The 25,451-nt window shown below is 41.7% G+C and overlaps 1 protein-coding gene across 1 annotated transcript in view; it reads left to right on the top strand.

The window, feature by feature from the left end:
* The window catches only part of PHEX (phosphate regulating endopeptidase X-linked), a 149,925-nt gene extending 127,178 nt beyond the window's left edge, over window positions 1-22,747 (top strand). The window contains exons 16-22 of the mRNA XM_075064042.1: window positions 3,299-3,353; window positions 7,241-7,308; window positions 9,888-10,018; window positions 12,917-12,982; window positions 14,260-14,364; window positions 15,701-15,777; window positions 21,916-22,747. Coding sequence (XP_074920143.1) covers window positions 3,299-3,353; window positions 7,241-7,308; window positions 9,888-10,018; window positions 12,917-12,982; window positions 14,260-14,364; window positions 15,701-15,777; window positions 21,916-22,018 — 605 coding nt within the window. The 3' untranslated portion in view covers window positions 22,019-22,747. The remainder of the gene's footprint in view (window positions 1-3,298; window positions 3,354-7,240; window positions 7,309-9,887; window positions 10,019-12,916; window positions 12,983-14,259; window positions 14,365-15,700; window positions 15,778-21,915) is intronic.
* Window positions 22,748-25,451: the final 2,704 nt, after the last annotated feature.

Below are 25,451 nucleotides of genomic sequence, written 5' to 3'. Positions count from 1 at the left end.
AAGAAAAAAATAACAAAAACAACCAGAGAGTGAATCATTTTCCACAACCAGGAAAAGGAAAATGTCTTGTCCAAATAAGTGGTATTTTTATTCCTAAATTAAGACAATGACGTGAGAGGAAAAACTGCAAAATTCAGGCACAATCCTGTAAACATTTATGCATATGAGTGTCAAAGCCTGGCCCAGTCTCCCTTTCTGGACAGATACCCATCTGTTGTGAATGGACCCAACCTCTGGATGCCATGTGCTCCTGAGCCAAATAGGTCAGGCAGAACCACATTGTTGTTCGTAGATCTGGGTCTCCAAGCACATTCCCAGGTGCAGGGCCCAGTTTATGAGATGTGGGGCTTCCCAGCTAAGCTGCCTTAGACCTCCTAATCAGTGCCTCAACTCTCTCGAGCCCTCCTGTTACTTATACATGTTCCTTCAGAATTCCATCTCACTGTGTGAGTGCTCTGAACTCAGTTAACCTTCTTAAGGACAACGTAGCAGGCAGGCAAGGAACACAGGCTTATCAAATGAATTTCTTAACCACAGCCACTTTTACAGTTAAGAAAGTACTAGAGAGTTACAGTTCTTTGCAAAATAAGTAACAGTCCTGAGACACACCCTCCCCATGACTGATCTTATCTTTCCTGTGAGTCTGAGGGTTGGTCAGCATTTCACATGAGGCAGTATCTCTCCTACCATCTTTTACTGTCTCTTATTGGTTTTCTGGTATGTGATGGTGGACAGCTCTCTTCTTCTGAAAGCAGCCCACCCCTTACATATAGTCTCTGATTCTGTTTTGTCTTGTGACCAGACTGGGAAATTCTAACCCCAAGTTGTGCAAGTCCCCATGAAGAAAAGCATTGTCCCCTGTGTTGGGCCAGTGACTGAGAATCATTCAGAGTTGGTGGCCCTTGAAGGCTCTCCCACTGTAGTCCTCTCTGAGATGTGCCACACCCTATCCTGGAGGGGTAGTGTCTGGACTGTCCTTGTCAGGGTCAGGCTGGCTTTCCAACACAAAATGGCAGTTAGCACATTAAAATGGATCACAGGATATAAAAATGGAAGTCACAAAACAAAATCAAGTTCACAGTTTGATACCTGCATATCTCACTTGGTCAGGGTGAGTTACTTTACTCACACAAATAGACTTATTAAATCAATGGAACTACTCATATGATCAACATTACTCGCACCACATTAATATTTATAGAATTGGGTCCTTAGACTCTGAGGGCTAATGTGCCAATGATTGCACCTATACAAGACAGTAAAGGGACTATTTGGAGCCCTGCGTGGGCTACCTGCATGATACAACATGGAGGAGACCAGATTGCAAGGTTCCACAGTCCAGTCTGGAGAGTTTTCTATTGACTTCAAAAGGTTTGGATCAGATCCTAACAGATTGTGTGATTTGTCACTGCCTAAACTCATTTCTGAAGAAGCTTTGTAGGCGGGACCTATTCTAATGATGATACCTAACACTTACATGGGGCTTTTCACCTTTAGATCTCAAAATACCTTACAAAAGAGCTCAGTATCATTATCCTCATTTTATGGATGGGAAAGTGAGGCACAGAAAGTAAAATTACTTGCTAAAGTCCACCCAGTAGGTTAGTGGCAGAGCCAGGAATACAGCCCACATCTCCTGAGTCCCCGTCCAGCGGTCTGTCCACTAAGAGTAAAGATTTAAAAGTAAAGATCTCATCAGGATACTTGAGAATGCCATTAATGTGAGATGTTTGACAATACCCATGCTGAATATGAATGCTTACTCTTCTAGTTGTGATGCAAGATCAGGAAATCCTTGATAACTACTGTAATTTATATTTTTACAGCACAAAAATAAAGAGTCTGAACATGATCTGAACAACAGAAGAGCATCCAGGGAACGATAAAAAGCCAGAGTATAAGTTTTACAAAAAGTTGCTTTTCATAAATCAATTGCAAACAGGTGGCTATGGCAGCAAGGGAGCAAGAGCAGGCAGGCAGCAGATGGGCAGGCCAGGAGGACATACCACTTGTTGCATCACTTGACATGAATTACACTCAGTATGTTCTTTTAAAAGACTCTGGGAGGATAATAATGAAATCTTGCCTCACATTTACCTTCGCTGTGCAAAATTCCGTGCTCTGCTTATAAATAATAAAAGACCTAAAATCTTATCATCTTTTTCGTTTTGATTTTAAAGTTCATGTGGTTTTTATGTTAGAGACCGTGACATTCTTTGGCAATCAGAATATGGTGGAAAAGTTAGAAATTGCAATGAACCAGTCCAAGAAACATCATTGTCATAGCCACTTTATATAGGCTTAAGATATTCTAAAAAAGAGAAATGGAGATACAAGCCAAGTCTTTTCAAAAGGCTGCTCCTGAAGCTATATATCTAACTCTATATCTAAGCACATACATGGCTTGATTTTTCACTCCATTTTGAAAAATTTGGCCAGAGAGTCTCAATCTTGTGTAGTGGTGCAGCAGCTGTTAACCAGTTGGTATATTTAACCCCAGATAAGGGAGAACTTCAACAGCAGGGAATTGACTTCTGTATATGTACTGAAATGTAGTTTAGTGGTTAGAAATGGGTCTGGGATTTGTGGGTTCTAGGTACTATTCCTGTCTGTGTGTGATCTTGGGTAAATCACTCACTGGAGCGTCAGCACTGATAACCTTTCAACTGCAGATTATTTTACCAGTAACTTCCAACTGATGCACTTATTGGGTATGGTTGGATGTTCCTATCAAGCCTTGATAATCTCTGATCCTGATTCAACAAGCTGGTTAAGCATATGGCTTACTTTAAACAAGTCACTGATTTTAATGAGACTATTCATGTGGTTAAAAATAGGAACGTGCTTAATTACCTTGCAGAACTGGGGCTCCAGTAGCCTGGGGAGCAAGTTCTTTTTTGGCATTTTGTCTGTTACTCCTGCCCTTCTGTATGTATTGTCAAGAGCTCAGAGGCCAGAGAAGTGGCTCGGTCCCTTTGCATGGGAAGATCAGTGCAGCCAGCAATCTATGTAGCCCAAAATCCAGTGAGAAAGCACAAGGGAAGTTCTGCTTTTTTAGATGTCTAACATACAACAACAAACTGTTTCAGGTCATAGTGCAACATCCTGTTGCCACTGCACTGTGAACAAGGACGATCTATGGTCTGTTTGGAAGTCCCACAGGCTAATTATCAGCACACTACTTTGAAGTTGTTCAAGAGAAGAACCGCCCTGCAGAACCCTCTTTAAAACCCACTTGTGGCTTCTTCGTTCAGCAGAACTGAATTTGCTTCTAACTTTTCTATTTTGACGATTACAGGATTCCCAGCAGGAGAACTCCAAAAGCCTTTCTTTTGGGGGACAGAATATCCTAGGTAAGTAAGAAAGGAAAACTATAGTAAGTAGGCAATGAAGTAAAAGAGTTGCAAAGGTAAGTTCTTGTGTGAAATGAAAGGGAGCATGAAGTGAAAGAGTATATTGATACAGCAGCCCAAAACAACATGTACAGTAGAAATGTATAACCGTGGCATGAAGAAACAGGCAATGGAAGAGCCCTTTGGGATAAGTGTCCTGCTGCTGCAGGCTGCTTTTTCTATTGAAAAATCAGGTTGATCTGAACAGCTGCTGCCTTGTGAGATACCTGTTTTTACCTTGGGAAACTGGATATCTCTGTGTTGTTTTAAACTGAGGATTGATTGCTTTGAGGAATTTGTAAATAATTGTGTGTGTGTGCAGGGTGTTTAGATTCTGTAGTGACCAGAAGAGAGCAGCGTGTGCATGAAGTCTATTAAAAGAGAACCATAAATAATGGAAACAAAACTTTCATCTGCACTGAATGCTGCCTTGCCCCAGCTAAGAGGCTGCTCCAAAGCCTGCTGAAGCGAATGGCAGCATTTCCACGGACTTCAGTGGGTTTTGGATTGGGTCCAAAAGGCTTGGATCTACAAAAGGAACTTAGGAGTTATGAGGCTCAGCACTACAAGGCCTAACTTTTCGGCAGGCTGGCGCCAGTGTTTTTTCCGCCCCAAGCAGCAAAAAAAAAAAAAAAAAAAAAAAGAGCCACGATTGGGAGCACTTCACTCTTCAGCGGCAATTCAGCAGCCAGTCCTTCCCTCTGAGAGGGACTGAGGGACCCGCCACTGAATTGCCACCAAAGAGCTGGACATGCCGCCCCAAGCAGCTGCTTACTGCGCTGGTGCCTGGAGCCGGCCCTGCTTTTAGGCACCTAGAAAATCACAGGAACACACTGTAATTCACAGAGTCTGAGTTAGGCCCATAGGCTTCCTATACAATTAATAGGAAAAGATAGGCGCCTAGGAATGGGATCCACAAAAGTCAGCATATTAGGTGGGGATCCCCCCTAAACTAGCCAATGGGAGATGCTGGTGAGAAGGGAGTTAGGAGTGCTGGAGTTAGGTGCTTAAGTCTGGACTGCAGGATATGCTCTGCTTCTAATCTACAGCTGGGAACTCCTCTCCTGGAATCAGACATCTTAGGTGCCTAAGTACCTTTGTGGATCTGGGCCAAAGTGCTTGATGTCCCTCTTAGGGCCTCATCAAGGTGATAAATATCTCTCAGGATATACACTTTAGCACATGCTTGACTTTAAGCAGGTGAGCAGTTCCATCTGAGCCTTGGTTAGTATGTGCTGCTATAGGAGGAAAGATTTCAGGTCACCTTTAATCATGCTTAGTGAAAAGTCCCTACGTCCATGCAATTCGATATTTTCATACTTGGGGAGGGACAAGAGAATAAGAAGATCCCGACCACAGTTTCAGTAAGCTATCAGATGAGACCCATTACTACTGACAAGTGTCCTTAATAATAAATTCCATTGTTTACCTTTAAACATATGTTGTATTTGTTATATTTCAATTGGGACGAGTGCTCCTCTAAATAGGAATTTTGGCAGTAAATATAAAGATATGCATTAAACTTAGGAACAAATAAATTCATGTTCAAGATTAATTCTTATGAGCCAAGTGACTTTCTTGTGGTGCAGTAATTGGACAGGACCTCCCTTTATTCCTAGTTAACTCCTTTTTATACTATGCTTATTTCAGTGTGGTCAATTCCAGTTTTGTTCTCTGAGATGACTTCTTGGTACCCTGATCTCCTGTCAAAGTGCTAAAATTGTGGCTCTTTCAAACAATTATGCCTCACATATTTCTCTTCTTTAAATGTTACTCTAACTTATACAGTCGTTTTCACTCCCATACTCATCAGAATTTAGTAAACAAGTGAATCTGTTTTATATCAAACAGATTGGCTTATTCTAGATCATTTGTCAGTCCATATAATAGAGATCATACATGAGTACTAGAATCAGAAAAAAAATCAAGTAATAAATACCAGCACTTGCAGAAAAATGTATCCTGCCAATATTTATTCACTGACCGCTATTAGGGTTCCAGTTTCAATACAACCTCAATTAAAATCAACTCTCCTTATCTGCATAATTGGAAGCTACATTATTAGGCTACATATGTGTATATCAAATACAATGTGATTATTAAGCTCCATCATTCCTAGTTAGGAGTTTGTAATGTCAGTGGCATTGCAAACAGAGTGACAGAAAACTACTTGAATTAGGTTTTATAATTACAGACTTTTTTTAATAGTTGAATTTTCACAAATAAATGTTGCTGATAATGTTAAAAGACAATAATCTTATTATAAACCCACTGGGTTGATTTTAATGATTTTTGGATAGCAGCATTCCCAATGTTATCCATCAAAAATCAAACAATGTCTATTTTTTCTGAGTGACATGACTATTATTTACCTACATTGTCTAAAGTTGATTTTGGTTTAAATTTGATTTTAACACCTGCAGAGCTTCCAGGATAGGTAAGAGAGGGTTCTTAACCTAGAAAAAAGTATCTTGATCCTTTACTGTAAACATTAGCAACAACTGGAAACTTTTCTACAGAAGCGTTCCTCATGCTGCTAATATGAGTGCAGCTGATTTTTTTGCCATTTTGTTTTTTCATACTTCTCTGGCTTCATAAGGCTTAATGACTTTAGATATAGAAAACAAGTCTAATACTGTGCATTCAGTACGGATAATTGTCATTATACAAAATTACAAACTTGTCACGCAATGGGATGATATTTCTATTGTCGAACTGTATAACTTTAACCAAAGCTCTTTAATGAAGGTTTGAGATGATAGAAAACCCAGTAGGAAACATTTTATCACAGACAAATTACCCTTCAGGAAAAATACCACAAAGGAAAGAATTGTCATGGGTGGGGGGGGATTAAATCATAAACACATTTTGGGTATGACTAAGATGAGCAATTAATATATGATGGCTCATTATGTCCAGTAATATGTTACTTCAAACCCTTTGCCTTTTCCTGTTCCTATACAACGTGTTATTAATACACTGATATACACTACTTTGATGTATGGCATTTCTGTAACGTGTGATGTATGTAATATTCCAGAAGACTAACTTAGCAATACAAGATGTGTTTCATGAATACCTCTTTTGAATGCAGGCTTTAGACAAGTAAATTGGGAAGCATGAATGAAAATAATCTATTCCCCTCACCATAGAAGATCAGAAAATTGAAAACAAAAAATATACTCTACAAACAAACCAGGAAGATGTCAATTATTGTCTGCCAGGAACATGAAATGATCGTCTCCTTTCTGGCTCTTCAGTGCATTAGATCTGATTGTAGATAATCTCTTATTTCTGCTCAGGTGAAGGGGAAATAGGATAATACCTCTTTTGAAAACAATGGGAATCTGTTTAATGTTTCACACATTAAATGACATGCATTTGCAAGCTTGTCTATCACATACTCAGAGAAATGTGATTAGAGATGGCATCTCAAATCACTTTTAATCTTTGATCTGTGCTTTTCTTTAACTACATTATCAGAATAATTTTATTCTTAACACTATCCAGTTCCCAGTTAGAAAACAAATGCTGCACTCAGTTGGAAGCCCCCCACTTTTTTTTCCCTGAGTCTTGATGAAGATATAAGATATTTGTATAGAAAATCTAGCCACCTCAGAGATGACAACAATGCCTTTAAGGTTTTATTTTTACCCTTCTTTAATAAACAAGACTTTTCATGTTCCACCTTTCAATATCAGAAACTTTGAGAGGCACTTCATGGATGTAGTTTTTAGATACAAAAAATCTTTTCTGAAATGGAAACCTGTTCTATCCTCTATCTCATCTGCTTTGATGTTCATATGCACGCATCTATCGTGAGGTGAAACTGCTCTTTTGTGTTATAGGTCTTTAAGTTATGGTGCCATTGGGGTAATTGTTGGGCATGAGTTTACCCATGGATTTGATAATAATGGTGAGTAATTGTCCACATTTACATTGTTCTACTTTTTGGGTTTGTTGAATAGAAAAAAAGGATGCATTGGAGTAGCTTTATGTATACATTTTTCTCAAGAATGATAAGATGTGTCAAGAGAAGCATAAGATTGTAAAAAGAATGGTTTAGTTTTGCATGGATTCCTTCTAAAGTTGGGCCAAGAGAGATTTTTTGTGAGTGAGTGTTTTCCTCTGGTCTGAAACAGAACAAAACCAAAAATAATAGAGACTATCCAATAAAATGAAATTCTGAAAAGAAGATGTTTTGGGCTAGCTGAAACATTTTATTTGGATAAAATCAAAACCTTTTCATTTTGATTTTTTTAAAAAAAATTAATTTACATAATACCAAATTTTAGAAAGCAAAAAGTAATTTAAAAGTGGAAAATCAAAATGTTCTATTCAGAAAGTGATCAATATTTTTCCATTTTTTCTTTTGGAACACATTCTCCTTTAAATTGACATGCTTCTGCAAAATGTTTTGCTTTTGTGAAATTGGCATTTTCTGATGGAAAATAGTCCTATCAGAAAGTTTCTGACCTGCTCTAGTTCCTTCCACTGCTACAATAGATATAACAATTAATAGACTTATGTCTTTATCTTCTCATTGTCATATTAGTTATGTGATATAGAAGACTGTAGAAAATTATGGCAACGTATAAGACACAGTTTATGGCAGTCTATTGTAAGGTATTGATCTGACTGGTCTGTGGTTTGATTGGCTGATTTCTCTCTGGGTACATCCACACTGCAATTAAAACACAGTGCCAGGTGACTCTGGCTCACAGGGCTCAGGCTAAGGAGCAGTTTAATTGCTGTGCAGACATTTGGGCTCGGACGGGAGCCTGGGCTCTGGGAAGCTGCAAGGTGGGAGGGTCTCAGAGCTCAGTCTGCAGCCTAAGCCCAAACGTCTACTCCACAATTAAACAGCCCCTTAGCCAGAGCCTGAGTCAGCTGGCACGGGACAGCCACAGGTGTCTAATTGCAGTGTAGACATAGTGTATGTCATGAGGCTTTAGACAAGTAAACTGGGAAGCATGAAGCGTAGTATCCATTTTATAATAAAGCAATGATGTGCCTGTTTTCAGAATCACAATTATATGGTCTGAGGATGAAAAATAACCACAATTAGATTTTACTGGAAAGTTCATATTTCTGTAATATTGTATAATTCCAAGCTATGTCATTGACCTCACTTGTGTGATAAAATCTGTTATAAAAATGGGAGCTGAGACACTGGATGAAGTAGAGGCCCCACTGATAAAAATGGGAGCTTTGCCAGTGACTTCAGTGGGGGCAGGATTTCATCCAGTGATTTAAGTCCATTTTAAACAAAAATATAAAATAAAAATATAGGATGTGGCACCAAAAAAATCCATTGTTAGTCAAAAACTGGTGACTAATCTTGTCACCCTTTTTGTCTCTCAACATCTTAATGTCAGTTGTTTTGATCCTTCTGAGTTCTGAAGTCTAATAATCTACATGAAGAATAATTTAGAACAATTATGATTTTTATGCTGTTAAATATCAGGAGGTAGCCGTGTGAGTCTGTATCCACAAAAACAAGTAGTAGTCCGGTGGCACCTTAAAGACTTATTTGGGCATAAGCTTTTGTGGGTAAAAAACCTGACTTCTTCAGAGCTTATGCCCAAATAAATCTGTTAGTCTTAAAGTGCCACCAGACTCCTTGTTGTTTTTATGTTGTTAAAGTAATTTTTCTCTGAAAAATGTAAACTCTTCCTCAGCAAATCATATCCTTGTGTATACTCAGAGTCTCATTTGAATACTTTAGTTACAAACTATGTTTTTCTGCTTTTACTCTTATTCACACTGCACAGTCAAGGTAGTTTGGGGAGTAGGTGCTGGATTCCATTCTAGCTCACAGGTCATTACATGAATTGTCTACTATGGTCTAACTGCAGTGTTAAATTCTGCCCTCGGTTACTCTTGTTCTTATTCTTATTCTTCAATTTCCAGCTATATAAATTCATCCTGGGATCTTAGAATCAATCTGTGTTATTCGAAAAAGACTCTTTAGGCTATATTCTCAGTCATATATGTGCAACTCCGTTGGCTAGGATGGCTGCTGTAGAGTGATGTACAGGTGTTAGCGCTGTAAATATAGTGCCATTTTAGAGGAAGAAGCCAAAGCAGAGAATGTAACCTGAGTCTCTCTCAGAATAATTACATGCAAAACAAAGTACACAGCCACACTGTTAGGCAAACTACAAAGACTATAACTACATACCCTCTTGGGTGAATCTTCCTTTTCCCTATTAAGTGAATGATATGCCTAATGTTGCGTCTTTTTGAGATTCACTCACTGAGCACCATTCACTGGATGGCATGACCACAGGAATTGAGTTTCTGCAGTACTACCTTTAGTTGAGGGACAAGAATCAGAAAATCTAGTGAATTAAGCAGAATAAGCAAGTGTGGACAAACTGATGTGAAGCAATACATCCATTTTACTACTCTCACTTCTTGTATTTGTGTCCATGCTATGCTACAAATACTGCAAAAAGTATATTTTTCTCAAAAATGTCTTTTGGTTTTTAGGTCGTAAGTATGACAAGAATGGGAATTTAGACCCCTGGTGGTCCACTGAGTCTGAAGAAAAATTCAAAGAGAAGACAAAATGCATGATTAACCAGTACGATAATTATTATTGGAAGAGAGCTGGCCTAAATGTATGTAACATGCCAGTGGCTGAAGTCCCTGATAGTTTACTTATTTTTTCATGACTACCAACCTATTGGAATGCTACAAGTGTATGGGCTATTCATAACAAATGCTTTGAGATGAAGTGAGAACATTTGTTTAATTTAACTTGTTTGTCAAACTATTAGCCAAAACAAATTACAACAACAGACTCTTTGTTGAGAGGGTTAAACTGCTTCTCATAGTGAGGTCAATAGTGGAGGCAGTGTGAGTGGGTGAAGCCAAGCAGCAGGAGTAGCGGTGTCAGCACAGCGGTGTTTGGGACTAGGTAGTGGCAGATACCATTTTTTTTAAAAGAAGAAACTGACAATGTGTTTTAGATCCATTTAGCAATCCCACCCAATAAATCAGAAAATAAATTAACATTATAACATGGAGACACAAGCTACAGCTTATTTCCCATTCAACTCTTGCTATTTTTTCCATGTACATGTGGACATGTTGCAGATCAAATGAATCAAATACTAAACAATCATTCACAGCAAATGCAGGGTTGAAAAAAGAAATAGAAATAGAAATGAAATGTGTGTATTAGCTATCAGAAGCATGGGCTCCTCTGAATATGTACAGGTTTAAACTGTAAGTTTCTTGAATGAGGCATAAATAGGGACCCTGGGTATGGAATTCTGGCCGCACTGATATAATTTGCAGAACTCTCATTGACTTCTATGCGGCCAGGATTTTAACCTCATTTTTACAGTTAAATCAATATCCTTAAAACCCAATTTCTACCCCCTGTATTCACATTTCAAAAGCAGAATTAACTCACCTGCTCTTGCAACTCCTCACAATAAGTTATTAAAGGTATTGTTAGTTGTTCATCAGCTGAGTGACGATGATGTGCCACTGACCACTCAGCAATCCAATGGCTTAAGTTTTCAGTGCTGGATATCAGCCAATTTATCAGTAAAATACCTCCGGCTGTTTGTTAAGCATCTCTGCTGCCACCATCATCACCACAAGAGAGGTATCACTTAAGACACAGAAGATGTTGTGGAGGAGCTGCTGGAACTCACACACTCATTCCATGCTGATGCTATTGGCCAATCCATCAGTCTTTTGCTTTCTGGCGGTCCTGAGTGTGGTTAGGAGGATTTGGATCCTCCGCATCCATGAAGTTGTAGGAACTGCTGCTAGTGCAGTCATGTCATCTACAGGACTTCACTGAGGTGGAGATATTTAGTTCTTCCTTTCCGGTGAAGCATCATATTGAACTTTAAGATAGAGTCTTTTTTGTTATGTTTCAGGATGTGCGCACACACAGATTTCTTTATTTCTTAGAATTCAGAATGATACACACAAACCCACACAGAGAGAGACAAAGCAGGCTGCTCCTAAGGCAAAGGCACAACTTTCCCAACTTGTCCTAGGCTAGCTTTTTCCTGACTAACTGCTGCTCCCAGATTACACATTTCCGTACGGAGTCCCCAAGCATGCAAGCAAGAACAGGAAACTCTTTTTCCCCACTCATAAGGTGATAGTTTGCAATTCCAGCACAGTCTTCTGTACACCACAATTTTGAACACCTTTTTTTTGTGGGGGAGGGGAAGAGGGAAAGGAAATCTGATGTTTTCTCCTCGTTTATTGGAGCTTCTGTTTGAAGGGATGGACATCCAAAGATCTTTTTATTTCCTGTATATTTTACATCTTTAGCACTGATATGTTATGCAGTTTATCAATATGGGATCAGTTTACTTTTATCAGGTATCTTTTCCTCCTCAACTCCTCTTTCAATTTGAAATGAAAAGGTCTCCAAAAAGGTGCTTAATGAAAGAAGTAGATATGGAAATAGATATAGATTCAGACTTTGCCAACACCAAAATCTCTGGGGTTAAGAAATTCACTTGTTCTCCCATCACTATCATGATCCCTTTTAGCCACAGCAGTTTTAGTGATCTGATCCAGAATCCATTGAAGTCAATGGAAAGACTCCCATTCTCTCCAAAGGCCTTTGACTAGACCATTGTGCCGCTGAAATTTAGGACAGGACAAGTTATCAAACTGTTGCTTCATACTATTTTATCAGCTGTTGGTTTGGAATCATATTTTAATTAATTTGATTCTAAACTTGATCCTGTGGTTCTTAACATGCCTATTTTAGTATAAAAAGTTGGAGGAAAAAAATAACGAATTACCAGTTCAATCTGATAATTCAAAAACCCTTATAGGTCTGGTGATAATAGATAGTGCTCTACTCCACAGAAAATGTGAGGTTCTTTCAAATGATATTAAATGTTGTAATATCAGGATATTGGGTTTATCAGCATTTAGATGACACCGATTTTTGTAACATGATTTTTTTATGGTTGTTGGAAGCAATATTAGAAAAAAGAACTTGAACCTTCTTTCTAGATTTGTAAAAAGCATTTTGTACACTACTCATTTCAATCCTCTCTTTGACATCTATTTTTAATTTTACTGTTATACTTTGAAAGTTACTGCCACTCCAGTAGTAGATAAAGAAAGTTATGTGGAGAAATAAATGTAGTTTGTCAAATAAGAAGAAAACTTTGCAAATTCCCAGATCTAACTAGAGCAGCACAGACATGGATGGAAAAATATATTGATACTCAAATCAAATTTCACAGACCAGATTCTTAGACGCATTGTTTCTGCTTCATGCCACTTTGCCTTTGGGATCTAACCCTAGAGCCAGAGTAACTGCCCCCAGGAGAATACAGAGATGGTATGAGTATAGGTTTGATTTTTCGCATTGGAAAGCAATTTTCATCAGAGCTATTCATTTACACTAGGTGAGGATTTGGCCTATAACCTCTATTTGATTTTTTCCTGTCTATATATACAGGTTGGCCTTGAAATGCAGTTTAGAAAGAGATCAAATGAATTATGTTCTTCCTTTCTGCCAGGTAAAAGGGAAGAGGACTTTGGCAGAAAACATTGCAGACAATGGAGGTTTGCGAGAGGCTTTCAGGGTAGGTGTAAGATTCCCAATGGTGATGCAAGAGCATGCGTACCAACCTCAGAGAGCCGACTGTTAAAAACCAAGGCACAATCCCTTAATTGCTTCTGAGTTCTAAACTTGGATCTCACTAACCAACTGCGCCAAGTGCAAGCTTCTCAAGTACTTTAACAGCCTTAACATGGAGTCACAAACCATCCCTTTGGATACTCTGGTCTGTCTCACTAGCCAGGTGAGCGTCTCTCTATGACAGATGGCCTCTTACACCAAGAATCACAGCAATATTCAGGTTAATCCTAATCCCAAAGAGCCAGTCACTTACCCCAAGTCAATTGCGCTTTGGGTTTCACACCAAGACAATGCTTGTAGCCAATCCTATAGTAAACTATCTGAAGATTAAAGAAATAGGGAAAGGGAAAATAGGGAATTGTTTACAAGGTTAAAGCAAGCAATGTAGACACATGAATTATTACAATCTTAGATTTCAAGAAGATAACATAGGCTGCTATAATCAACAAGCTTTATTTGACCTTTGGGGTAACCCCAGGTTAAGCAGCTAAGGATCTTTTGCTTATGTGTAGAAACACCTTCCACTCCCTAACCACAAGTCCAAACAACATAGAGATACCTAGTTCCTTTTAGTTGTTTTTTTTTAAGTTCCTCTCCTGCCATGTGCTCTGAGCTGAAAAACTCAGCTGATGGGAGGAGTCCACTTGCATAACTCATCGTCTCGGGGAGGAGAGCAGAACAATAATAAGAATCTTTAGTCCTTTTGCTGGGAACTCCTCAGTCCAGATGTGGGGAGTTTCCAGTTGTAAAATCCACTCAATCTAGTATCAATGGGCCTCCTCTTTTTGGAGGGGCATAACCATTTCTGTAGAAGAGCAGGTCTTCAAACTAATTAATGTCCGTCTCCTGTATGGCAATTCATACAGTCCCAGAGGCTCACAATAACCACTCATGTATTACATTACAATATGGAACACAGATATTACAAGGAAGATTAATGCATTCAGCAATTCACAAGCATTTGATAGATGCTAAACTCTCTTATAATTCGAACACCTGTTTTATCAACATTAATCCAGACAAATTCCAGCTATGTATCTGTAAGTGTCCAGCTGAGACATGGGGACTTTGGCATGAGCTGGCATCTGGCATGCTGGTGTCAGAGTGGGCGGTTGTTTTATTTCTTTGTGCTTGAGGAAAAAAAATTGAAACACAGTATTGTAAAAACTGCTGTTGAGCTCTGTATCTACTGAACAGTCCTCACTGTACCTCTCTAATCAGGCCTATAGGAAATGGATTGAAGACAAGAGGAAAGGAGTAGAGGAGGCTTTGTTACCAGGCATTGAATTCACCCACAATCAGCTCTTCTTTCTCAGTTATGCTCATGTGAGTACTAGAAAATGCATTTTCAAGTTGATGTATCCACTAGATTGCTCTACAATCTGCTTGGTTTAAAAACAACACCCCCACCCTCCCCAACCTTTTCTCCAAAACAAGAGATTTTAATGGGTTGAATAAAGACTCCTTTTTCTATACTTACTGATTTTTTTTCTCCTTCTCCCACTGTATGCTCTCAAGGACCTCACTTATCTTTCGTCTCATCCCCAAACTTTTGTGCCCCCTTTTCCTTTGCAACTTACTGGCTCCTCTACCTGTCCCACTGAAATCATTCCAGCTCTCAAATGTAGTTGTCACGACAGCCATATCCCTCTCTCTTGTAAACCTCTTCCTCTCAATAGCCTTCAAGCCTTCATCCTCTCTGCCAACTTTTCAATCACTTCCCCTTCAGTTTCCCACCTGTATGAACGTTTGTAGGGTTTCAGAGGTTTGACCGTCTGACTTCTGGAGCCCCAAACTACTGTAGTAAATGCAATGGGTCTTAAGTCTGGTATATTGGGTGTGTGTTCAGTGAAACAAAGCAATGGAGGAGAGAGAAATCTTGGAAAGTTTGTTCACTTTGTCTGCTGTACATTAAGATTGCCTTCTGGTGCCCTTTGTATATTCAGCGCACTTTTAGAAAAGAGGCATCGGTATGGACATTAAATATCCTTGAATTCATCTTATTTCATACCAACTCACAAGGTCCATTAGGGTGTACAGGGTATAATAGAGAAGGGGATAATTCAGTATTGGTCTATACTGTCCATAACCCCCTTTATGGTCACTCATAATTGGGTCAGATATTACCTTAGGAGTTGAAAATTAAGGGGCAATTAAGGAAACTTGGAAAATACGTCAGGAATCAGTATTGAAAATAATGAAGTAATGTGTTAAGTAATATCTACTATTGCTAGGGTCAAGAAACATCATTATATCGCATCTTTAGTATATACTTTAGATGTTTAAAACCAAGAAGATTCACAGTGGTTAAAAGGGAGGGAAAGAGAGTTCCAGGTGGTGCAGCACAAGACAAGAGGCGACCCTCAATTACAGTGACTCTCAAGGGAAAGGACAATCAAGGAAGTTAGGATTAGATGAGCTAAGTGAGCAGATGGGGAACAACAGTGGTTAGAGACTTGAATCCCTAGAGAGTGTTTGAAAATCAGAGTTGTTTTAAATTAGATATAGAGATGACTAGGAAGCCAGTGAAGGTGAAGGAAAATGGGTGTGGTATTGTTCCTGCCCATCTCATGTATATTATAGTAATACATGCAGCACGGTCAGCCACATTTTGAAAAATGTGTCCCCCAAATAATGTACATGTTTGTCTTTTCTTCGTTAGGTGAGATGCAATTCTTTCAGACCAGAGTCAGCAAGAGAGCAAATCTATACTGGAGTTCACAGCCCTCCTCAATTCAGGTAGAGTAAATAATATAGCTGTCTAAGGTACACAGCCCTAACTAGGGCGGGGCAAGAGGGGCAACTGCCCAGGGTGAAGAGCTGGTGGGGGCGCAAAACTGGGGCAGCACAGGATCATGCCCAGCTGCGGCAGCCCCTCACCCCACAGGATTGAGCCCAGCAGCGTTGGTCAGAGTCCATGGGCATAGTTGGAGTTGCTGGGGGCATTGCCCCCCCAAACAGAGGCCCAGGTTGGAAGTGGAGGAGGTGGTATGGAGCTCGTGCCTCTGCAGCTGGACACCGCCTCCTGGGTCCTAGTGCCAGTTGTCTTCCCCTTCTACATTTGGTGGCTGCCCTGTATAGCCGCCATCCTGTTTTCTGTACAGTGGTAAGTGCCCATGGGGGGCATATTGGGGAAAGGGGATGAGGTCAGGGAAAGAGGCAGTGGGGAAGGAAGGGGATGGGATAGTGCAGGGGACAGAGGGGAAGGAGAATGAGATGGGGAAGAGAAAGGAATAGGGAATGGGGCAGGGGGAGGGGGATGTAGGAGCGGTGGGAGGGGCTGGGGCTAGGGTATGTTATGGGGAAGAGAAGAGGATGAGGAATGGGTGGTGGGAAGCAGGAGCCCCACATCCAGCATCCCCTTGGCAGTGGCTGGGGTTCCCCTGTTAAGCCAGCCCATCCCTCCCCAGCACTGGCAGCCCACCTTCAGTGGGTAGCCTTGCCACAGGTACCCCCTCCAGCGCCCCCCAAATACCCTCTCCAGCTCCTCTTCCCCTTGGCAGAGTCCTTTTTTTGGGAACTTGAAATATGGTAACCCTGGAGTTGCTCCGTTCTCACAGGCTTGGTTTCTGGAGCTGGAGGGAGCAAGTGCGCCCTGCCAGCAGCTGTCTGTCTCCCAGTGCTTGAGATGGGCTCCGGGCTTGCATGGCTGAGCTCAGAACTTGGCCTGCGTGACCGCGATTGTTTGCCCTTGCTCTAAAATGCTTAGTTACAGCTCTGCTAAGGTACCTACAGAGACCATACAGTGTCTAAGTGTAGAAATACAGGACATTGAAAGAGGTAAAGGAATCAATGCAAAAGTGGGCGCTGCTTTCATTGTTCTAGCATTTATTTATTTGTACTTGAATATTTTTATTATCTCCATTTCCATTACTGGGGATAGGCTTCTGCAAAAATGTGGGTTTTGCACCAGTCTTGGAAACTGGTCAGACTAGATCTTTTTCTGATCTCCTCTGGGGGGTGTTCCATAGTCCAGGCCTAGAATCTAAAACAGGTTGTTTACCTCTGGTCTCTGTGAATCTCAGGTTGGTCATGGAAAGTTTCCATGTCCTTGAGGACCACAGTGGTTTTGGGCAAAAGCATTCTCAGCTGATGTTATCAGATTATGGAACAAACTTCCGGGGAAGATTAGGTGAATCCAGAATCTGACCATATTTAGGAAATACTGAAAAGCTTTCCTCTTTCAAAAGGCATATTTTTACCATAAGACTAGCACTCAACAATGACATCCCTGTGAAATTAATAAAATCTGACAAATCAAAACCAACAACCCTACCTCAAGCAGTGGTTTTACCTCAAGAAGGGAGAAGTCCCAGAGATTCCACTAGGGACTTTGAATCAGAGGGGTAGCCATGTTAGTCTGGATCTGTAAAAGCAGCAAAGAGTCCTGTGGCACCTTATAGACTAACAGACATATTGGAGCATGAGCTTTTGTGGGTGAATACCCACTGCGTCGGATGCACTAGGGTCTTTGTTATTGCTATCAATTTTACATGGAAGGTCTTGGATACTATGGTGAGAGATGGCAATATAAAACCCTATAGATACATGATTTCATCCTCACTATATACTGTTTGCCATTCGTTATATTTGTTAACTGTAACTATATTTTCAATAATTAGCAGTGGCTATTCATTTGCAATAGCTGTGTCTCAATTAAGTGGCTGACACTGCAAGCAGAACTTGAAGTGACTTCAAAGTTTTTAAATGCAGGCCCTAAATATGTATCTGATATCTTAATGTTTACTGATATTTTATATGCAGCCTAATAGTATATTGTAGTTCTTCCCACAAAACTGACCTTTAGACATTTTTTGCACTGCAAGTATCCTTACCAGCAGAAAGTCTAATCAGTGCAATGGGAATTTCTTTTCCACCGCGCTGAGCTACATTGAAAGACCGATTGTATGCAACGGAGAAAAAGTACTACTTCACTGCAGACTGAAGATGAAAGAGACACATGATTAATTGCTTAATAGATACATTTCTGCCTTTAGCCCAGACTTTCACTTATTTTAGTACCATTTCAAATTTCACGTTAGTAAGTATTAAGAGGCTAAAAAATACTAGGAGTAAACAAAATGTAATTTTAGCAATGGTAAAATAATCCTAGCTGACATCATGAAATAAAGGAGATCAGGAAAGAGAAGTCAAGAATTATGTGCATAGAGAGAGGGAACTATTATCTCAGCTGGAGGTGGTCTCTTCAGGTTGGGATGTAGACATTGCCAGGACAGTGTAAGGGAGTCTGTATTCCTGTTTTCTGTCCTGCACTTGCAGGTCCAGACCACAACATTTTGGCACCTGAGGCGAGGAGCTCAAATAATGCCCCCATGCCCCCTCACTTGGGCAAAAATTTTGAAAGGTCTCAATTCTGCCTTCTTCCTGTTCTACTCCTCTCATGGTACTGCTCAGCTACTACCCCAATAAAGTAGAACAACTTAAAACACCTTGTTCAAAAATTTTAAGTAACACTTAACTTTCAAACATCTGAACAGCAAATGTAACTTTTCTTGTCTGCAGTGTCAACATTGGTATTTTTATCTGTTTGAATAATCAAAGTGGTGCTTTCTGTGCCTTCTTGGTTGCAAAGATCTGAACTGTTTCCTGAAGGTCCACAGTCTGGGCCAGCTCATGCTCTATTGAGATGGTTGCAAGGCCAACCAGCCTCTCCTGTGTCATTGTGGAGAATAGATGTGTTTTTATTAATTTCAGCTTGGGAAAGCTGTGTTTTCCACTGGCAACTGTTACAGGAAGTATTAGAAGTATGTGCAGAGCAACAAAAGCATTTGGAAAGAGGGTGGTCATCTCATTTGTGCACATATATTCCAGAACAGCTTTTGGAGTTGATCCGGCTGAAATGTATCTTGAAAGGACTTTCAGTTCATCACCTAAATCACTCACATGAATATCTCGCATGTCATCATGTGTCAACACTGTCTCTAATGCCTTGCATTGCTGGTGTAGGTCTTCTTCAGGTATAGTGAGGAGTTTTGGAATATCATACAACATCTCAAATATACCGCTATGTTCCTTGAGCTGCATGAAACGTTCTTCAGCTGACTCTATTGCACAATCTAGCACCTGGTTAAAGAATTCAACTTTGAATTGTTGTTTGGGGTCTTTTATGGGATTGTGCCGTGCCTTGTAATCAAAATGTTGTCGTCTTCGGTGACTCTTGTATTCTTGAATGGGTGAGAAAATAGCTTCAGTGTGAAGTTCCTCTGCCCACTTCTGTGCACTCTTCAGAACATTTTGAGTCCCTCAACTGACCGGTAAGACTGCAGGTATGACTTTGCTTTGTCCAGTTGTTCCATTGCTTTGTCCATTGTTCCACACTAAGCCGCACAGAAATTTGAAGTTATATGTTTCTAGTCATTCCATTTCCCTCTGCCACTGTTCTTCCATGCACAGTTCCTGTCATAGCATTATCCCCTCACATAATGGCAACTATGCATCACTATCTTCCCAGTTTGGTGTTTTGATAGCTTTATCGCCTCCACTTGACTTTCCCAATCAATGTTACACTTAGGTTTTTAAAGTGTCAGAGAGGATGTTTCCCCAGAGTTCCATCAAAATTTGCCATCGATGAGCTGATGCAGAGAAAAATAAAATAGATCTTTGAATTACATTAAAATTCAGCAGCCTCACTAGAAGCTGATGCTGCATCACTAACCAACCAAGTTCAAGAATAAGAACTGCATAGACAAAAGAGCTCGAGGGTTTAACTCTCGATCTGTGTCTGCACTCTCTTGTCCTTTCCTTCATGTTGGCACCATTATCGGTAAGCCGACCTGTAGTATCATCAATGTCAATACATTCCTAGAAAATGCTCTGCTGACAGTTACCATTGCCACGGACATTTTCACTAGGTTACTATTATTGTTACAAACGCACCATAAAAGTAATTTGTTCCGTATGGCTGATCATTCAGGTGTCAGTCCAGAATAACGAAGTAATATCTGCTGACTTCAGATGCTGCCACGAGTCCTTCGTTTTGGCGTTGTTGCCAATAACTGTATGTTCTCATTTTGAATTGTTTTCCAAGCTTATGGTGTGTGTACATTTCTTGGGTGCGCTGACTCTTCTGAGTGCTCCTGGAGTCCGCATTCAAACTCAGCCATCAGCTTCCACAATTTTAAGGAAGTTTTTCCAATTGTTTGTCACAAAAAGCTGATCTGAGTGCTCACACAGCTGCTAGATTTTGGTAGCAAGCACTTTCTCACAATGGTATGAACCTTTTCAGAACATTTTGCTATAAGAGACTCTGATGTGCAATCTCTCTCTTATGCTGATATCTATAGTGCCTTTACCCTTGTTTCATCTCAAGCTCTTCCACCTATGGAATGCTCATCTAGGTGGATTTGCTGCCTTCTCATGGCATGCCAGATTTCTAGCCAGACTTTTCGCAGTCCTATTGTTGCTGTAGAATCCAATATGCGGAACATTAGACTGGAGAGTTTGCCAACAAACAGTGCAGCATTCTGGGTTTTGATACAAAGCCATGGCCCTCCACTTGTCACCATGGATTTATACCAGTTGTGATTAGGATGGAAACTTCTATTTTCATTGTCTTTGGACAGAGTTTTTCACTTGCTGCTGCCCAATTTAGTACAGGAAGTCCTCAGGTCGCTCAAAGTGGGCCACAGTCCTGCGATCATCTAGACTATAAGGAAACTAAATCAGCAGCAGCTGTTTTTAGTGCTTCTCCACCACACTCTTACTCTGATCCTACACTTCTTCAGGAGTGTGCATAGGTTACATTCCATTTGAGATGGAGCTATGAGCTGCCAGTAGCTGCCAGGTCACCTGCAACTCTGACTAATCTGGAAGTCATCGGATCTCTCACCACGTCACATCCTCATTCTGGGGCTGGAAGGCTCACCGCTGAAATTTTGGTCCATGTACTCCAGAAGAGCTCCTTCCTGCTTATGACAGAAAAGCTTCGCTTGCTTTTCTTCTTTCTGCAATGCTGCCCCAGAGGGGCCATTTAATTCTTTCACTAAATTGACTTGCTGTCTGTGCCAGCTATAGTAGGCTAATAGCAGGGGCCTGAGTGGAGGGAAGATTATTCAGAATAGCCTAACGGTTCTACTACTATTCAGCTGACTGCTATTCTCCTCAAGTGGGTTCACGAAGCAGCAGGAAACAGGAAGCTCCCTGAGAAGCTGGTGTTAATACAGTCCAGGCTCCTGGGGTGCTTAGGAAGAGGTAATAAGGCTCCATTCTCTCTCTCTCCTTGCAGCTTCCTGCTGCTTTCTGTTATTCCCTCTCACCTTTTCTCCTGCCTGAGTTATGTCTCTTGTGCCCGCCTTCCTCCAGCACAGCACTCCACCATCTCAGTGCATCTAGAGCAGAGAGAATACATATGCACCAGCAGCAGACACAATTTTCTACACTCTGGGTCCTAGTTGCACCCCCTCACACACACACAGTCTGGCACCTGAGGCGGCTGCCTCAGTTTGCATCACGGTAAGGCCAGCTTTGTGCACTTGTTCATTGAGTGACAAAAGACAAATTTCATTCCATTAGCCTGTTAATCTGGCACCTTTCCTGACTGCTATGAGCTAGATTTGGACACCCTTACTCTGTAAAATAGCATTTTATTCTACAAAATCCCACTGACTTCAGTGGAGTTTCTTGCAGAGTGAGATCCTTCTCAATGTTTTGGGTAAAACAACGCTGGTCCTATGTTAATTTAGAGGAAAACTTCCCCTGAAATTCAAAACTTTTCCAATGCCTGAGAATAAAGAGAACTGAAAATGTAACTTCCACAAATAGAAAAAAATCTGAAACTTTAAAGTTCAGCGAATTCTGCAGGATCTGGGATGTATAATTCCAAATAACTCAGATGTTGTGTTTTGTTTCTTTCTTTAGAGTTATTGGTGCAATGAGCAACTTCGAGGAGTTCCGTAAAGCTTTCAATTGCCCAGCAAATTCAACCATGAATAGAGGTTCAGAATCCTGTCGGCTATGGTAGATGGTCTTTTTAAATCCGGTGCCAAGAGAGTTGTTTTTATATATATATATATAAACTGCTGTTTCTGAACTCTAACCCACTGCTACAGCTTCAGAGCAACATTCAGCAATATAGAAAGGTTTTATTTTTTTTAATGCATCTTCATCATCTGGCTGAAACTTTAAAAATTGGACAAGAGAAAGGAGAGGATTCAGGAAAAAAATTGACACTCCATGATTGGATTGCTGTTGATGGATTGCTGCCATTACTCATTTTACTTCCGGATTTATAGTTTAGCAAGAGCAAAATAGTAGAATCCAATTTTAATCTATTGCTTTGCAGGAGGGCTTAGCAAAATGTTCCCATACAAAATTCAGTCCTTCTAGATTTCTTTAGTTCATGAGAACTGCTATGTAGCCAGCGCTGAACTCCTGTGCAATACTGCATTTTGATAACATGCATTGTCATTGCACAGCATGCCATAAATGATTTTGCATGATGTTAAGACACTAGATCTTATAGAAATTTAATTTAAGAAGTTAGATCAATGCCCGAGGTTGGAGTAGCTCCTCACTGTTTCCATCCACATTGACTAAACACAAAGATTACTTGTCAAATCCTGGGCTTTCTTCATGAGTGCCTTAATACAGATGCTCCCCGACTTACGCAAGCGTTCCATTCAGGAATGCTTTGTGTAACTCGAATTTTGTGTAAGTCGGGAACGTATGCCCGACAATTTCCCTCCCCCCCCCCCACACAAAACCAACAAAAAGCAATCAACCAAACAAAACACCTGTTTCTAACTTCCGGAACTTTTTCCATAAGTTGGGTTTGCGTTACCTGGAGGGCGTCTGTAGCACCATATGGCGAAAATCCATGAGTAGAAATGGGGCTAGAGCAGGGAATCCCTGTCATTGGGAAACATTAGAATAACTACATTATTTATCTGTAGTCTTGATTCTTGTTCCTAACAGGCACACACTTACACACATGAGGTGTATTTCACTCTTGTATACAGGGCCTGAACAAGGAGGCTGCACCATTCACATCTCATGAAAGCTCCATGCACTACCTAAGTCCCACTTGAGCCCCATGGGCTAGGGTTTCATGAGATGTATGTGGTGCACATGTAACACTGACAGACCCTGGTCATTGGCGGGTGGGATCAAACGTGGGGATTCTGAAGCTTAGTGCAGGAGTCTCTACCACATGAGCTAAAAGCCATATAGCACTTAGCTAAGGCTGTAGCAGACTCATTAATCGCTCTCTCTAAGTGGTCTTGGTGCCACTAGATGGGACAGAACACCACACCCAGAAGGTGTGTGGGTTACACACAGACTTGTACTAAGTACCAGCACTAGACATAAGTGGACTAAGCAATTGCTCAGGGTTTCAAGCAGCTCAAGAGGGCCTCCTATTCACTTAATAGTATGTGTTGTGTGTGTGTGTGTGTAAACCGGTCGTGCTGGGGCTCGTCCCCCTCAGGTGCGGCGGGGAGCCAGGGCGCCTCCTCACACACAGCAGTCTGCGGTGTTGGGCCACCTCAGCAGGGTATAGGGACGGAGGAGACCGGTAATAGAGGCGAGCCCGAGCACAGCGTCTAAGCCCGGCCCTTGGGCAGGGCGGGCAGCAAATGGTTCAGGCTCAGCTCCTGCACTCAGGGGCTGAGCAAACACGGTCTATAAGCCAAGCCCTTGGTCAGGGCGGGGCAGCAAATGGTTCAGGCTCAGCTCTTGCACTCAGGGGCTGAGCAAACACAGTCTATAAGCCCAAGCCCTTGGTCACGGCGGGGCAGCAAATAGTTCAGGCTCAGCTCTTGCACTCAGGGGCTGAGCAAACACAGTCTATAAGCCCAAGCCCTTGGTCAGGGCGGGGCAGCAAATAGTTCAGGCTCAGCTCTTGCACTCAGGGCTGAGCAAACACAGTCTATACAGAAGGCTTCCTCAGGCCGGGCGAGGGGGAATCTGCAACCCTTGGACGGGTGGCAGGGGGGACGCAGGCCCTCCCACTCCACTGCGTCCCAGCCCAGGGCCCTAGCAGCGACAAGGGTTCACTGCAGTCAGTGGGGAATCCAGGCCGCAACACACTGACATGGGTTCACAGTCCCCAGGAGCCAGACTGGGGTCGGCTACCCCCGGGCTACTTCCAATTCCCCCCTCTCCCTGTACCTGGCCTCCACTGGCGTAGTTCGGGGGGTCCCAGGCCATGGGAGGCAGGACACTCCGATGGCTCTCCCGGATAGCGAGTGCAGGGCAGGTCAGGCTAGGGGTCTTCCGGATACCAGGCACGAGGCAGGTCCAGCCAGCGCTCCTCCGGATAGCGAGTGCAGGGCAGGTCAGGCTAGGGGTCTTCCGGATACCAGGCACGAGGCAGGTCCAGCCAGCGCTCCTCCGGATAGCGAGCGCAGGGCAGGTCAGGCTGGGGGTCCTCCGGATACCGGGCATGAGGCAGGTCCGGCCAGCGTTCCTCCGGATAGCGAGCGCAGGGCAGGTCAGGCTGGGGGTCCTCCGGATACCGGGCACGAGGCAGATTGGGCCCAGCAGGAGCTTGGGCCTCAGCGTCTGTCCTCTTTGACGGCCAGCCCGCAACTGAGCTCTGGGGCCGGGCTTTTATACTTCCAGTCCCGCCCCTTGACTTCTGGGGGGCGGGGACAGGTGGAGTTGGCTCCGCCCACGGAGGTGCCTGCTCTGGCTCGTCCCCCTCAGGTGTGGCGGGGAGCCAGGGCGCCTCCTTACAGTGTGTGTGTGTGTGTGTGTGTGTGTGTGTTTGGGGGTGGGGGGAATATTCCTGCTTAGGGCCCCCAACTGGCTATCACTGCTTCTGTTTGTACTGGCCCTCTGCACAGGGGTGAAATCCATCTGTATCCATTAGGAAAGGGGGAGATGTGATTCAAGAACTTAGCATCTACAGTGTTTGGCCTGTTTGCCTCAAAAGAGATATTCAGATGCAGTCAACTTTCCAGATGTTGCATGTAATCAGGCAATTAAGTTCTTCATCTGATTTCCATTGATGTTCATAAAAGCATGTTTTCTATTGTGGTAAGCTATATTATGTAGTAGTTAGGAAAGAAAAGCAAACAAAAATAACCTCTTGCCCAAGGAAATATATAGAGGTGGATTTTAGGTATACTGTACAGGGCTTAATTTCACATTGATAGAAGTTTTACTGTAGTAGTTTAAAAAAAATCTTCCCCTTTAAATGGTTTGGCTTTTAAAAAAATATTATCAGTATAAAAACAGGGAGTAGAGGTTACTGAGTAAGGCTGATTTAAATTTTTCCAGCAAAACTGGCTTTAGTCAAAAATCCAATATCAAATATTGAATAAAATTTTTCATTAGTTGTCTTGTTTTCTGTGCCTCATATGAAGGGAGGTGATACACTGGGGAAATGTAGCATGCCCACGAAGCCCAGCCTATGGAGGAGAATTGGAGGCATGAGGGACCTGAACTACATC

This window comes from Chelonoidis abingdonii, chromosome 1 (assembly GCF_003597395.2).
Source record: "Chelonoidis abingdonii isolate Lonesome George chromosome 1, CheloAbing_2.0, whole genome shotgun sequence".
Taxonomy (NCBI): domain Eukaryota; kingdom Metazoa; phylum Chordata; order Testudines; family Testudinidae; genus Chelonoidis; species Chelonoidis abingdonii.
Note: the sequence above shows the minus strand (reverse complement) of the source record. Positions and strands in the feature narration are given on the sequence as shown.